Here is a 13,797-nt window from a genome sequence, read left to right on the forward strand (position 1 = left end):
CTGTTTCGTTAATTTACACGATCGATCAATATACGTCACTTGACCAATATTCGTCTGGATCGGATATGCACCTTCGACCAGCCAGATCAAAGGCAATAGCTTAACTAACCTTGTCATAGAAATACTTCGACTTTTTGAGAAAATATGCATATATCTATGTTTGCATATATAGTTACCAAGATATTTCCAGAAATAAGTTCCCTCAAGTCTTGATAAATATAACGAAAATATTGTTCATGTAGATACTGTCAAGGAACCAAGTCCCAAAGACTACAAACTCGTCAATTTGATTACATTTCATAAAGATTGACTCACGACAATTTGGGAGGCAAGGTAAAATTCGCCCACAGCGACTGTTAGAAACTAAAACAGTGTAAGTAACTACTAAAATACAAACACTAAATATCTTTGAACGTATTTTAGTAATAATAATATATCGAAATGCACTATACACTAAGCTTCTCAAATTAGAGAAAATGTACCCAATACATTAAAGGGATTGTAAAGAGTTTTTTTTATGTGTATTGGGGACACTGATAGTACAATTTGAACCATTCCAATTTCAACCAGATGTCTGTGGTCCCTGCAATTCTTAAACCTAGCGTCTGATGACCTCACTTATCGCAAAAATATGCGATCTCATAAAGCCTTCACGACAAGCGACGTCATAAAACGCTTAATTTTAGTGGAATTGCAGGAACCACAGACGTCTAATTGAAAATCGGAATGGTTCAAATTGATGCTATCGGTGTCCCCGATACACATCTTTTTGTAGAAAACTTCTTTACAATCCCTTAACCATATCAAAACTTCCTGAAGTATCATGTTCACAGTGCCGTTGTGTTAAGGTACATTTTATGCTACCTTAATGATGAGCTGTGAGATTGCAAATCAACCATAAAAACATGTCCACCAGATATGGTGATTTTTTGCCATAACTTCTTGACCTTTGCTGTATTTTGCCCACGTGACAACCACGCGAGTGGCCTGTCATTTAGTCGTTATCACTTTAAATGGCATTTTAAACTACTTCATAATAATATATAATAATAAATAATCACTTTAAGAAGGTTAAAAATCTAGTTTCTATTGCAATAATGAACAGAATATCAATTTTACATTACATCTATAAAAATGCTCATCCCAAGTCTCGGAAGTTCATTGTTTTCGCAAAGAGCAATATTTGAACTCATGTAACTCAACAACTATAGCTAACTTTTTATTCCACATGGGAATGATAAGTGTATTAAAGACATTCAATATACAGCAGACAAGATTTTGATTGCATCAGAGTTCTTTGGATCTTTTAGACAATACGGCCTCTATATTTGTGGTAAGTGCTGGTAACGAACCTCATTTTAGAAGTAAACGGTGGTCAATTAAACTGCGATGTTTTGTCTCCGGTAATAATTGCATTGCCGCCAATATTGTTGAGGCGACAGGCCTATTTGTTCATGGTCCATATCTACCTCTCCACAAGCCTCCAGAACTGAGCTAACCCGATGATAAATTTCCGCTGTTCTAATGTCAGTTAACATCATAACATTGACGGATTAATAAATGAAAAAAAAATAATAACATTTAAGCCATAATATTTATTTGGAAATAGCACTCATATTGCAAATAACAAAGCTTAAAAGTTTCAAACACAATAACAGTTAAAGCACTAGTAAAACAATTGTAAAATTTGGTTGATTTTGAAAACTTAGTATCTTTACTCATCGCCCATACATGTTCATTAGAGAGGTCACCTGTCTCATTCGGTCATAAGTATTCTTAAAACGAATGTAGTTAATTTCACAACATAGAAAAAAACAGTGATTCCTTAATTCAATCTATTATTTAAGGCTAAACCAAACACTAAGATCAGACTTAAATGGTTATTAAAATATATGGATTTTACAATTGAAGTTATTTTACACTTTCGTCCGCGTAATTATGCGTGGCAAGTCGTGCCATTTCACAACAGAGCGCAGAGTTAGAGCATTGTACTGACATAAGTAACGCACTGTACACGAAATGCAATGACACTATTTGTGTACTTATAGGTGAATTATTGTTTGCGCATTGTTCACCGTTAGCAGAATTCATTCTAAAGGTAAGAACAATTTTGGGAAAATTATAAAATCCTCTGTACGACATAGGACGCAGCCTCGTACCCTTGACACACAACTTCGAACGACTTCACTACTAAAAAATCCGAATAAAGAACTATATTTGGTCACGTCTAGATAAAAAGGCATCGTGAAACTCTTTGATAAAGCGCTTACTAATTTGAAGGGAAAAATTGAATATCTAGTAATGTAAGACATGAGAAGAAAATTCTAGTCTGTTTTCACATACTTTTCCACAGGCATTGCATTGCCATGGGTTATTCACATTATGTAATCCCATGTGAAGCTGATAAATTGTTCGATCTAAATATATGATTTCACAATATTGACAATAACAACTAATGCTACGAGAAGCTAACAATTCCTTTGGGATGTTAGGATTGCTTTCTAATATCGGCGACGCCTCTTCTGGTTGTTTAATAGTAGATTCATCCATTTTGCTGTGTAAAATTTGTTGCCGTCTCGCAAAATTTTGTTTAGAATATTTTCGTAGCAACCTGCGCATCTTCAGCCTGTGGTAATTTTTATATTTTCCGTGATATCTTTTTTCGGATATTCTTGGAGTTTTCATTCCACCATCCAACGACCTTGGTCGAGCATCATCGGCTTTGTTTAAGACTAAATCCATTGGTGTATCCGAATCGTCTCTTGCAAAATCTACTGCGGTGTCCGATTTTGTTTCTTCGATATCACTGGAATAGGAGCTAACCCCCGAGTGGTTATTACCAATTCTAAGGTCTTGGTGAACAGAGGGTGGTGTAATAGGAGACATGTCTTCGGGTATGTCTTTAGATGCCTGTAGTTTAGAATGTTCAGTTCTGTGATCAGCATCATTTGTAGTTAGCCCTTTAATTAGAGAGTGTGGTTCGAACGCATGCTTCGAAGAGACATGTGGATTTGTGGCTCTAGCTTCAAAGTAAGACATATTATCCGTCAGGTTTACCGCTGCCTGATGAAATGCAGCTATATTTCTCGCCGCTTGCAGTTTGTTTCCTGCCAAGGCCAAGGCATTGGCATACTCTCTCATTGTCGGTAAAGCAAGCGGTGGTAAAGGAAGTGGTTTAATTTGATTCTCTTCATTTCCGTCACCTCTTGCATGAAATAACATGTGCATAGCCAAGGAATCTTTACTATGCATAACTTCACCACAAACAGAGCAGGCTAAAGTATCACTTGTTCCTGGATGGGGTCTTGGTAACTCTTGTGATGGTCTGTAATCAAATGGTTTTCTTAGCGGCAACTTGTGTAAATCCATTGGATTCCACGCGGAATGTCCAAGAGAGGACAGAATGGCTTCAATATTCATCTTAACTCGTTCACTCTTTTCCTCTTTAAGATCAAGGTTTATTTGTGATAATGTTGCTTTCGAAAGACTGCAGTTATCATTTTTCGCTCTAAGCATCATATGCATAGCATATGTATCGCGACTATAAAAAAGTTTTTTGCAACCATCACATTTAAATGTTCCACTTGTCTGCGGCTGGGGTTGTTCTGCCTTTGGAGAAAATTGGCCTGAATATGGTGAACAGGGTAGAAATGACGCAGACTGACCCTCGCTGGAATACCGATGTGCATTAGTATGCCCGCGAAACGCTCTTGCTGATCGAAATTTAGCACTGCATATCTGACATTCATATTTCAATTCACCACCAATGTCATCACTGAAAGCTATTTTGTCACTCTCTTGTGATGTTATAGAATCGGCGCCATCTCTAGAAGCTATTCTCACAGACAAAATATCAGTATCAGACATCTTTGGTTTCTCTCTTTCTTCGTTATAAGACGACTCATTTACTGCAAATGGTCCAATCAATTGATGCCGATAGCTTTTCAAATTATCTTGATTTTCTTCATCACACCTTTCAAATGTGTCTAGGGGTTCCTTCTTTATATTGCCAAGAGTGACTGGTTCGCTAACTCCATTCATGTCTTATCCTGAAATAAGAAAAATGAATACAAAGAATTTTAAAATAATCAATAGAATTTCATATATTCTTTCAACGTTTATTGTCTGTATTGCTTCAAATAAATAATTCATATGTATAAAATCTTCATGAGCGATAAAAGCCAGAAGGATGTGTATTGAGATTAGATCTCAACTCTGTCAGCTTGGCCAAATATGGTATAAGAGGGTACTAAATAACCATTTAGTTAACAAGCTGAACAGATATTATAATAATTATCATAACTTTAGGCAGAAATCCCTTTTTGCATTTAACTACGGTAAATCTTAAATTGAATAGGTTTATTTGATCTTTTTATCGGTATAGTATTTCACAAGAATAATTTGATTAAACCCAGTTTATGAATCGGAAGCATTAAGAAATCTAAAGTGACAAATATTACGTCATTACTTATTCACAAATCACGTCAAGAGGTCTAATGCAAATTTCTCTTTAAATCAGCACAATTACATAATGGCAACCAAAAACTATATTTCAAATCTGAACCGTCTTGTTTATTGACGCGGAATAAATCCAAGGCGTGTCTAAGCTCATAAAGCCATTTTAAAATTTCAAAATGTTCTCCTCGAGCATAATTATTATTGTCGATTGTGATACAGTTTTAAGTCAACAAGTAAAGAAGAAATTAAAATATTAAAAATTAGGATTTGATTCTTGCAAACCATTCCTTTTCTTAAACTTGAATATTTTGTTTTATATCTCGACGGAAAGGTTAAGGCACTGAACTTAAATCCCTAACAATAGTTCTTTAAGTCGTATTTAGGTTCTATTGATAACCCAGTCATTAAAGATTTAAATAAAATCATTCAGCAGAAAGAGAGTATAAAATTTACATTAGTTTATGTCTGATAATTTTAATACTCTTGTTTAAAATTCATCCATAATTAACTATTCTCTGTTTTATCGAATAATACCGCTGCTGATGTGAAACAGACATAACCACTGAATTTCTTAATAACATTTCTATTATTCATAAGGTCAATTTTACCAAAGGTATGTGCGCTATAATGTCACGGGCTTTGCATTGCGAATTCTTGTAAGGAAAACATTTGGTTTTATCGTATCGGCATAAACTCTCCTTTTCTTAAATTGAATACATGACATCATTAGCGCTTAATGCTAGGTAAAATCACCATTCTAGGACAATCAATTCCTTGATCTGAAACAATACGCCTGTAAGGGTACGTTCGTTAAGAACAATACAAAGCGAGATCTTCAAGACGTTTATCGCGGTCGTGAAGCAATGTTATTCTTCAAGAACATTTGATGCCATTCTGCCACAGATTTAGTCAATAAAAAAAAACGATGGAACTATTTACACTATTGTTCCAAGGCAATTAGCTCGAGATCATACTTCTACCTTATAACTAAAAGTACACGATTACACATGCATTAAATTTAAATGAAATGAATGGAGTTTTACGTCCTACTCTTCTGCACCTTGTGGGCTAATGAAGACGGGCAACGCCATGCAGGGTGCCAGGAGGGAAATTTTGCCAGGACAGCGGCATTAGCCTGCTCTTTTTCGATTTCCAACTGTCGAGGGATCTTTAACGTGCACAGCCTGTGGCACACGGGGCCTCGGTTTATTGTCCCATCCGCACGACTAGACGCTTTTTCCATGTCAGCCCCTCCTACCTGCATCACTGACAGGGGGGAACCGGGTTGAAAAATCCGAAGGTATTATCTCGACCTATGCCGGGATTGAACCCTGGACCGTCAGGTTAGAGAGCAAGCGTCTAACTCACTGAGCCACTTGCATTAAATTTAAACGCAATTTCAATATGAAATGTGTCGATACGGTTAGTTAACGCGATATAACTTAACGAGAGATATATTTAAACGACATCTTATTTTCACTCTCATAATAAAGGGACAGGTTGGCCACCCGTTAAATCATTCGTACCTTAGTTTCAAGTAGATTTTTTTTTAACGAAGCCAATCAATAATTTTTTTCACAGCTCACCGTCCAAATTTGAGCCTTAAAATCAATGTTAGAAATTATCGGCGTCTGAAAACTTAAAATGACATTTCCGGAGGCCATATATAGAAGAGACATATTTAAAAAAAAGAAAGTGAAAATCCAAGTTTGAGGTATTTTGGCTCTAGTACTTCTGAAGACTCTTTACGTATATTTCAGATCTAAATCAACCCCTAAATAGCGAATCTGTACCATTAAATGCATTAACATTAACAATTCCAGTTGTACATAGAATTGAACAATTTATTTAAGCATAAATACATAAACATGAAATCGGGCATTCACGCAGTGTTTTCTTAGGAATTTTGCCTCGACTGAGATTGTTTCCGACTACCACACACAAAAAAATGTAAATGTATGAACATAAGAGTTTTATAGACAGAATTTTGATATTTCTTACCGAGTAAAGTAATGATCTATATTTATTAGTATTGATTGAAACAAACTATTAATTTTTAATGACAAGTCCAATGTTTTATATTCACGTTCACGTTAATGACCTATTATAAACGTACATATCAATATTGGATGAATTTATATGAAGCTTTTATTTCTTGTAGACCGTAACACGACAAAATTTCATTATTAAACCAGAATACTATTAGGCCAGATGTGTTCAAAAATTGTAATAAATATTTCTAATATATTTCATTACGATAAATATATTTGTTACACCACATCAAACATATTTGTTATTACTAAATCATTCGATTAATATATAACTATTCATTACATCTTTCTTTAACAGTACTTGCAAAATGATATTACAGACAAGATTTCATGTCATTAATATTCCAATTTAATATATTATGTATAGTATAAAAGGTTATAAATGTTCTGAACAATGTCTAATTAGTACAATTCTGTGACACACGGTGAAAAGAAACAATTTCTTACTCATAAAATCTAAAGTCATAATATTCAGCTGCGATTTATCCAAACACCGAAAATATTAGGCTTGGCAGATATATCCTATCGACCGAGAACTTTGAGAGACAATAACCTTAGTACTTTACATGTTTTACAGCCATCTAATCAGTGATCTTTATCGTGAGTAAGCATAATTCCTTCGTGAGAAGTGGCTAAAATCTCATTCATTAATTTTAACACATAAAACACCCGTTTAGTTTCAAAAACTCATAAGTTTTGATCCGTGGTCAAAAATTAAACAATCAATAACATTAGTCTTATAAATTTTCGCGACATATTTCAATTCTGGTTGAGATTTTATACCTACCCGTCATTATCAGATACTTATATTATTAAAATATAGTTAGATAACCTGTTCCTTTAGGAGTCTCACAAAAGTAAGAATTATATCCCAATAAACATCGTCGATAATGCCATAACTTTTTATCAAGAAATTGAGAATATCGTACGTCATAGTATCCTAATATATAAGACAATAAGAAGACAGTAAATTTTATCCATCAATACGAATTTCAAATGAAAGAAAAAAGTACTCATCTAAGTACTCGAGGTTTTCACGTTTGTGTTGGTATTTCCAAAAGAAAAACACTGCTAAATTATATACGCGTATTGATGAAGAAGATATATGATCCGGCTCGCTAATACAATGTTTACATGCTTAAGGGAAACATTAAAATATGTAAAAGTTCTGAATGTGCTTAATAGACGATGTCCAGAATAAAACAAATAACCTGCCCAAAATTGAGAGTTTAAAACTATTATTCTAATCCACGTGCAACATGAACGTGATTTGGCGTTATAGATTCATAATGTTACTTGACTAAATAACTGACATGTACAATCACTGAACTTTGCTAATAAAAATGATTTCTGTCAACTCGAATATAAAAGGCATCTCTTGGTAGAAATTGAAAATGAGCTAAATAGATAAGGTCACTGAAAAAGAATGAATTGTCAACAACGAGGATATCTTATCAAATAATGGCTTCGAATACCAAAAATACCAAATAAACAGAACAAAGTATGAATATTCGGATTGATTTGATCTTTAACGAATTTCATAATTTCGATTTCCATTTCTTAAATTGCATTATGTTCGAAATGAGCAGCTTTGTTCAACTTTGTAAGATACTTCATGTTAACCATGTTGTTATTTAGCTCATCCTTTTAAAACAGAATCTGCAGATTTCACTCGAAACTAAGTGTGATTATTGAGGTTCTTTTTTAAGTTAAAGCTAGGATAGATCATAGACTTTTTATTTGATTTCCCATCGGCTTGATAAATAAGAGTTCGGAAAATTTTAACGAAAGTATCGCATTACTAACTTCCTGCTATAAAACTAATTTTTCCTTCAAATATCAATTACAAATTCTTGGCTTTACTTCAAATTATCGAGCGTCCAAATCGGTTTCGAAAACAAAATCTACTGTCATCTACTATAGAAATGGTCCGAAGACTCCTACATATCACGTACATCTTTAATGTGATATTTAATATAAATATACCCAGCTGTCCTGTGTTAAATTAGTATTGTTAATTCATTGAATCTACGTTTTATCACCATAAGTATGTAGCGATGGACTCTGTCCATCACATAATTTGACAATCTTGTTCGGGGCTACTTCATCTAGGATGCAGTTTGTCTGAATGAAGTCTGTTCGGCCAAAGGAGCTCATATTGTTATTTGTAATATAATTAAGTCTTATTCCATTCAGTTTGTATAATTTTGATTGCCAGGAAATCAGTCTCAATAAAGCCTGTTTATGGACTGATATAAGTCTCAACCAATCTGTTCACTACGTCTGTCCAGTTTGTTCATTGATAAGTCTAGCCTCTTTAGGTGTACATTATTCGAATTTCATTCAAATACATTCTTGTTTAAATTTTACAGTTAGAAAAAAAAACCAATGTTATTAGTCTTGAACATGCGGAGTTCATGTAAAAAAATGTTATTAAAAAGTTAAAACTAATTAAAAACGGAAATAAGGTAAGGTGAATTACTATTCAAAATCACCAAACTGCTTGCTGGCATCCTTCAATACATTACATAACATTTCTAAATGAAGTTAAACCTCTTACCTAAATTGTAATACAATATACATTCAATTGCATTTAAAAGATATCCCCAATGCACTGTTGAGAATACAAGTCTATGCTATTATCCCGTGAATCATTTACAAATATCCATCGTGAAGCATACCTCTTGTCTCAATAATTAAAACTTAAAAAACATTCGGTACATGCATACGAAACATTTGCCACAAATAATACTTAAAATGTTAAATTTAAAATATGAACTAACAATCACGGCGTTTGTTTTCTTTTAAAAAAAAACATTCCTTAACAAATTGCTGTTATTAGCAAACAATTCCGCACCTAAGCTTAAGTACATGTAGTTACAATTGTCTCGTGTCGTTTGTCACTGTAAAATCATTAAAAACTCTTACCTATATTGTAATGTAATATACATGCAACACAATTACATAGCATTTAATGGTGTTTCTATAATGAAGTCTTACTAGCAAGTGTCGAGATAGTCCCAACCTCCTACATTAGTAGTATTGAAAAGTTCAATCGGAATTAAATGAATATTGCTATACAATGTAGAGAATAAAGTTACATTTATTATTAATGTCTGTGTTCGAGCGGCGCATTAATTATTTAAGGCACAGCATATTAAAGTAGTTCTGTTTACCGAATTTCCGGCGGTTGATCGTCAATGTCATTAATAATAAATGAGCCCTTTCGAAAAGACCGAGTCGCTAATCGTTGGCAGACTATATGTCTAAAAGCAACACAAATAACTGAAATTGTACGTATTTCTATGCTTATGGCTATTGTCATGAAATATAGATTAGTTGTAATTTGGTATATCGAATATTTTCAGATTTTGGCGTAAATTATTAATTTCTCCAATCAAGCTAAAAGATTTTTGTGGAGAATAATTCCAATTTCATTCGATTGTTAAATTAATAATTAATAAATATTGATAATACAAAAGTTTTTTTCTCCCATTTCACATTATGCCTTATTATACTCATTTCACTTGTGATATTTGAAATTAATAAGATATCACTTAAATAATGGGGAGTGTTCCCATCCAAACAATGGGACAAAACTCTGGAGGTATCGTAACTTGTTATGAGATGTAATCATGATTAAAATAGCAACTCATTAACACATAATGTAATGCAATCATGTCTACACATGCACACAATACGTACGTTCAAAGATATAGATAATAATGTCATTTATATATACACACTATATATCTATCAACAAATTAGATTGAATTAATTGAAAATTGCTCCATGTACAAGAGTTACGTGTAAGTCAACATCAAACCGGGGTTGTTTTCCGGTGAAGCATTAACAAAAATAATATTCAAGAAAACTCCTAGACTCACATTTTTGAAGAAGGTGAGTATAGAATAATAAAAAAGATCAATCAAGTGTGAAAAAATTCTTTTGTCTTGACGTAGACAGAATATACGGGCAAAGTTTAAATGGCGGCCAATGTGTAAGGCAAAACACATAAAACCACAATTAGGCAAGTTATCAAAGGATTTATTGAAAGCATGTGCTATAACATGAGCTTAATTTAAGGGTTTTTTAAGCATTCTTAATGGTGGAATCCATATTTCCTGTTGTTCAATAGAATAAAAAATCATAATTCTCGAAGAGTGGAGCTGCCCTGATAGTCAATTAGCATTAATTGACGACTGTATAGCAATATAGGGTAATTTCCGACAAGTCGACAATAGGTTTTTGCTAAACTTATCCATTACGCAAAGAGAAAGAAAGAAAATAGATAATTATCAAAACGCAACATAATGAAATACTTTTAGGGTAAATGACATTGATTTTATGTATTCACTACTATACGTTTAAGCATTCCTACATTTACCTGCGACCTGACGGTGAATATAACATTTTCTTGTATCTTCTAAACTATTTAATGACTGGTATATATACATGGCATAAATCATCTATTACTAACTGACCAAAAGATAATAAGGACTCAGGCCGGTAATTCAACCTTCTCTAACTTTTTCCGAACATCTCGTTGAAAACATTCCAATAGTCACATGAAAGACTTAGTTTCTGACAAAATTGCAATTTATCATGAATGAACAAGAAAATCTTGAGCTAGCCAAACTGAAAGTAGACCACTAAATCTTATCAAAATCCGCTTGACTGTCACTACACACAAACGACTATTTTTAGAATTATCCTTCCGCATGAATATTATCTCTCATCATCTCACAAAATGTGAAAGAAAATGCAATTTTAGACATCAAATTCCAAATCTAGACCAAAAATTACTCAAAAATAGACATACAAAAACCCCAACAGGAAGGGAGAAATAGGATTTCTAATAATAACACGAACTACATTCGTAATTTTAGTTGTCCATAAGTCTTAAAAAATACCCATTTTACACAATGGTGGAGCTCAATTTTGAAATAACCGAATCTCTTTTCAGTGTAAAAAAATACTGTACAACGTCATTCATTTCATCATAGACGCACTGTGTAACTGTCGTTTCTTTCATAGTTTCTTACTATTTATTTATTATTAATGATATCATATAACAGTAATAACTGTAGGAGATAAATGAAATAATACACCATCAATGTTTAGTCTTTTCAAGTTCTTCTCTCCGCCTTACCACTACATACCCAAATTATGAAGTCTGATATCGATTTATTCTTGCAAAATGTCCGACATAAGAATATATAAGCAAACTTGCTACAGTTGATTTTATATTATCTCTGTACTATTTACCTATGATCTTGATTTTACTGAATGATAAAAGCAGCTCATAGTCAAAACGTTGCACGGATGATACCATTATACCATACGCCCGTAAGTACGACAAGCACTTAATTGTTTTTTACGTTGCCCTTCTGTTGTTAGGGACGACTAATGAAACCTTTTCCAGACCAATTGCACATAAGAAAAATAGCCATCACCCTAGTCTTGGTGCAAATACAAAAAAATCAAAATATATTGGTGTCAAAACTATATTACAGAATCCCTCTATAATCCAATAAACTACAAAACTAAGTAGTAATCCTTTAAACAAGTAAATTTGAAACATGCTTATAAACTTGTTTCAATAATTATTTAAGTTTAGTGTATAAATCGTCTTATATAGAGATTCTATTCTTCTATCATGGTAAAGTCTTCTGCCTTTAAAGTTTAAGTCCATTCAATGAACCTTTCAACATGGATATTTGCCTTAGTTTTCTCCTTGTCAACTGTTTTTTGTGGTGTTAATTAGTTTCTCAACTGTAGAGAGGGTGGGATGTTGAGACCCATCTGTAACCCGCTCACTGTAGTGCTTCAGTCTTGACACTACATAAGAAACATACTGCGTCATCTCCTGTCTCTCTATTTGATATTATATTCATAATTGCAATAGTCTTACAACGGGCTGAATTCAAGCGAAGATTTGTTTTAAAACCATGCTTTCTATCGTAAGAGAACTGAAGCACCGGCTTTCGATGGTCTTGGCGGTGTTCGAATCGGTGAATGGTTGGATCTAAAAATATATATCAGAAAAAATTTTCTTTGTATAAAACTTAGTTATTTTTTTCAAAATAATTTATATTAATTTAAATCCAAATTTATTAATTTTATGTACATGAACGTACTTTAATATGGTCTACTTCTTAGTTTAACTTTATTCTTCGCAACCAATCAGAGACAATAAAACAGATGACGGCATTGCGTTGTCGAGTCTAAGTCGTCTTCAGATAAAGAAGAATTTATACAAGTGATTGTAAAGAGGTTTTCTGGCATTTTATCGTGAATCGGGGACACCTTTGACTTCTATTTGGAACATTCAAATTTTTCGTCCGATGCCTGTGGTCCCTGCAATTCCAGAAAGAGTTAACCGGAAATGACACAGCTCCCGCAAGAGAATTCGTAACCAACCTACCATAATAACATCATAATATATGTTATCGCTTCAAAGTTGAGCTGAAAATTCTTTGCTTCGCATAACAGACTATAAACTTGCCTAAAATACGAAGCTTACATTCGACGTCAGTTCGTTTCGTCTGCTTTTCAGTGTATCTGGTTGAAGGCAATGAAAGGACCAAAGCGAAGTGAAAAAGTACGACCACATCTACTCCGTCGCTTACCCTGAAAATGAACTTGCGAAGGAATAACTGTAGTAGCTGTGCTTTGAAGCTTGCTTCTCTCAAACGAAGGAAATTCTGCACTTCGCTTTGCGGAGTATAGACCGACGTTTAGGCAAATGTTTATAAATGAAATAAATGACAAGTGTATATTGTCTCAATTTAGTACAATAACTGATGCACTGCACTTTCTGACAAATTATTAGAAGTGATTTAGTCCCAGAATACACTATCCACGCCTCAATCTATCTAGAGTTAAGAAAAGTTCCCTTTGCTTTCCAATATTGAAGATTATTCACCGCCCCACTTTTGTTGTCGGGTGGGGGTTAAGGGTAGAAATAACCACGCCGAGGGTTCCCTGGACTAGATGTTTATTACTAACATACAACAAAAACCCTGAAAGTACAAAGATTATGATTACTAACAGGCAAATAAATATATACATTAAAATGGAATAAGCTTGATTCCTATTAAAAGAATAAAAACGAACACCAACTATGCAATAATTCAATACAGCCTAATACTAATAAATAATAAATATAAAGGCACCATTTTGCATAGTTACAATCTTTAAGGCAATGTTAATAAGTATCTAATAAATGTAAAACAATATAAATATATATGATAACTAAACCTACCCTGTACAAGGGTTTAAACTA

The 13,797-nt window shown here is 33.4% G+C and overlaps 1 protein-coding gene across 1 annotated transcript; it reads right to left on the bottom strand.

Moving 5' to 3' along the window:
• Positions 1–2,295: 2,295 nt before the first annotated feature.
• On the bottom strand, positions 2,296–2,550 carry LOTGIDRAFT_121808 (hypothetical protein; the record flags this gene model as incomplete). The annotated part of the gene is made up of 1 exon (XM_009059195.1): positions 2,296–2,550. The coding sequence occupies one exon, from the start codon at positions 2,548–2,550 to the stop codon at positions 2,296–2,298; it is 255 nt and encodes an 84-aa protein (XP_009057443.1).
• Between the last annotated feature and the right edge of the window lie 11,247 nt (positions 2,551–13,797).

The sequence above is a fragment of the Lottia gigantea genome (assembly GCF_000327385.1).
Source record: "Lottia gigantea unplaced genomic scaffold LOTGIsca_38, whole genome shotgun sequence".
Lineage (NCBI taxonomy): Eukaryota > Metazoa > Mollusca > Gastropoda > Lottiidae > Lottia > Lottia gigantea.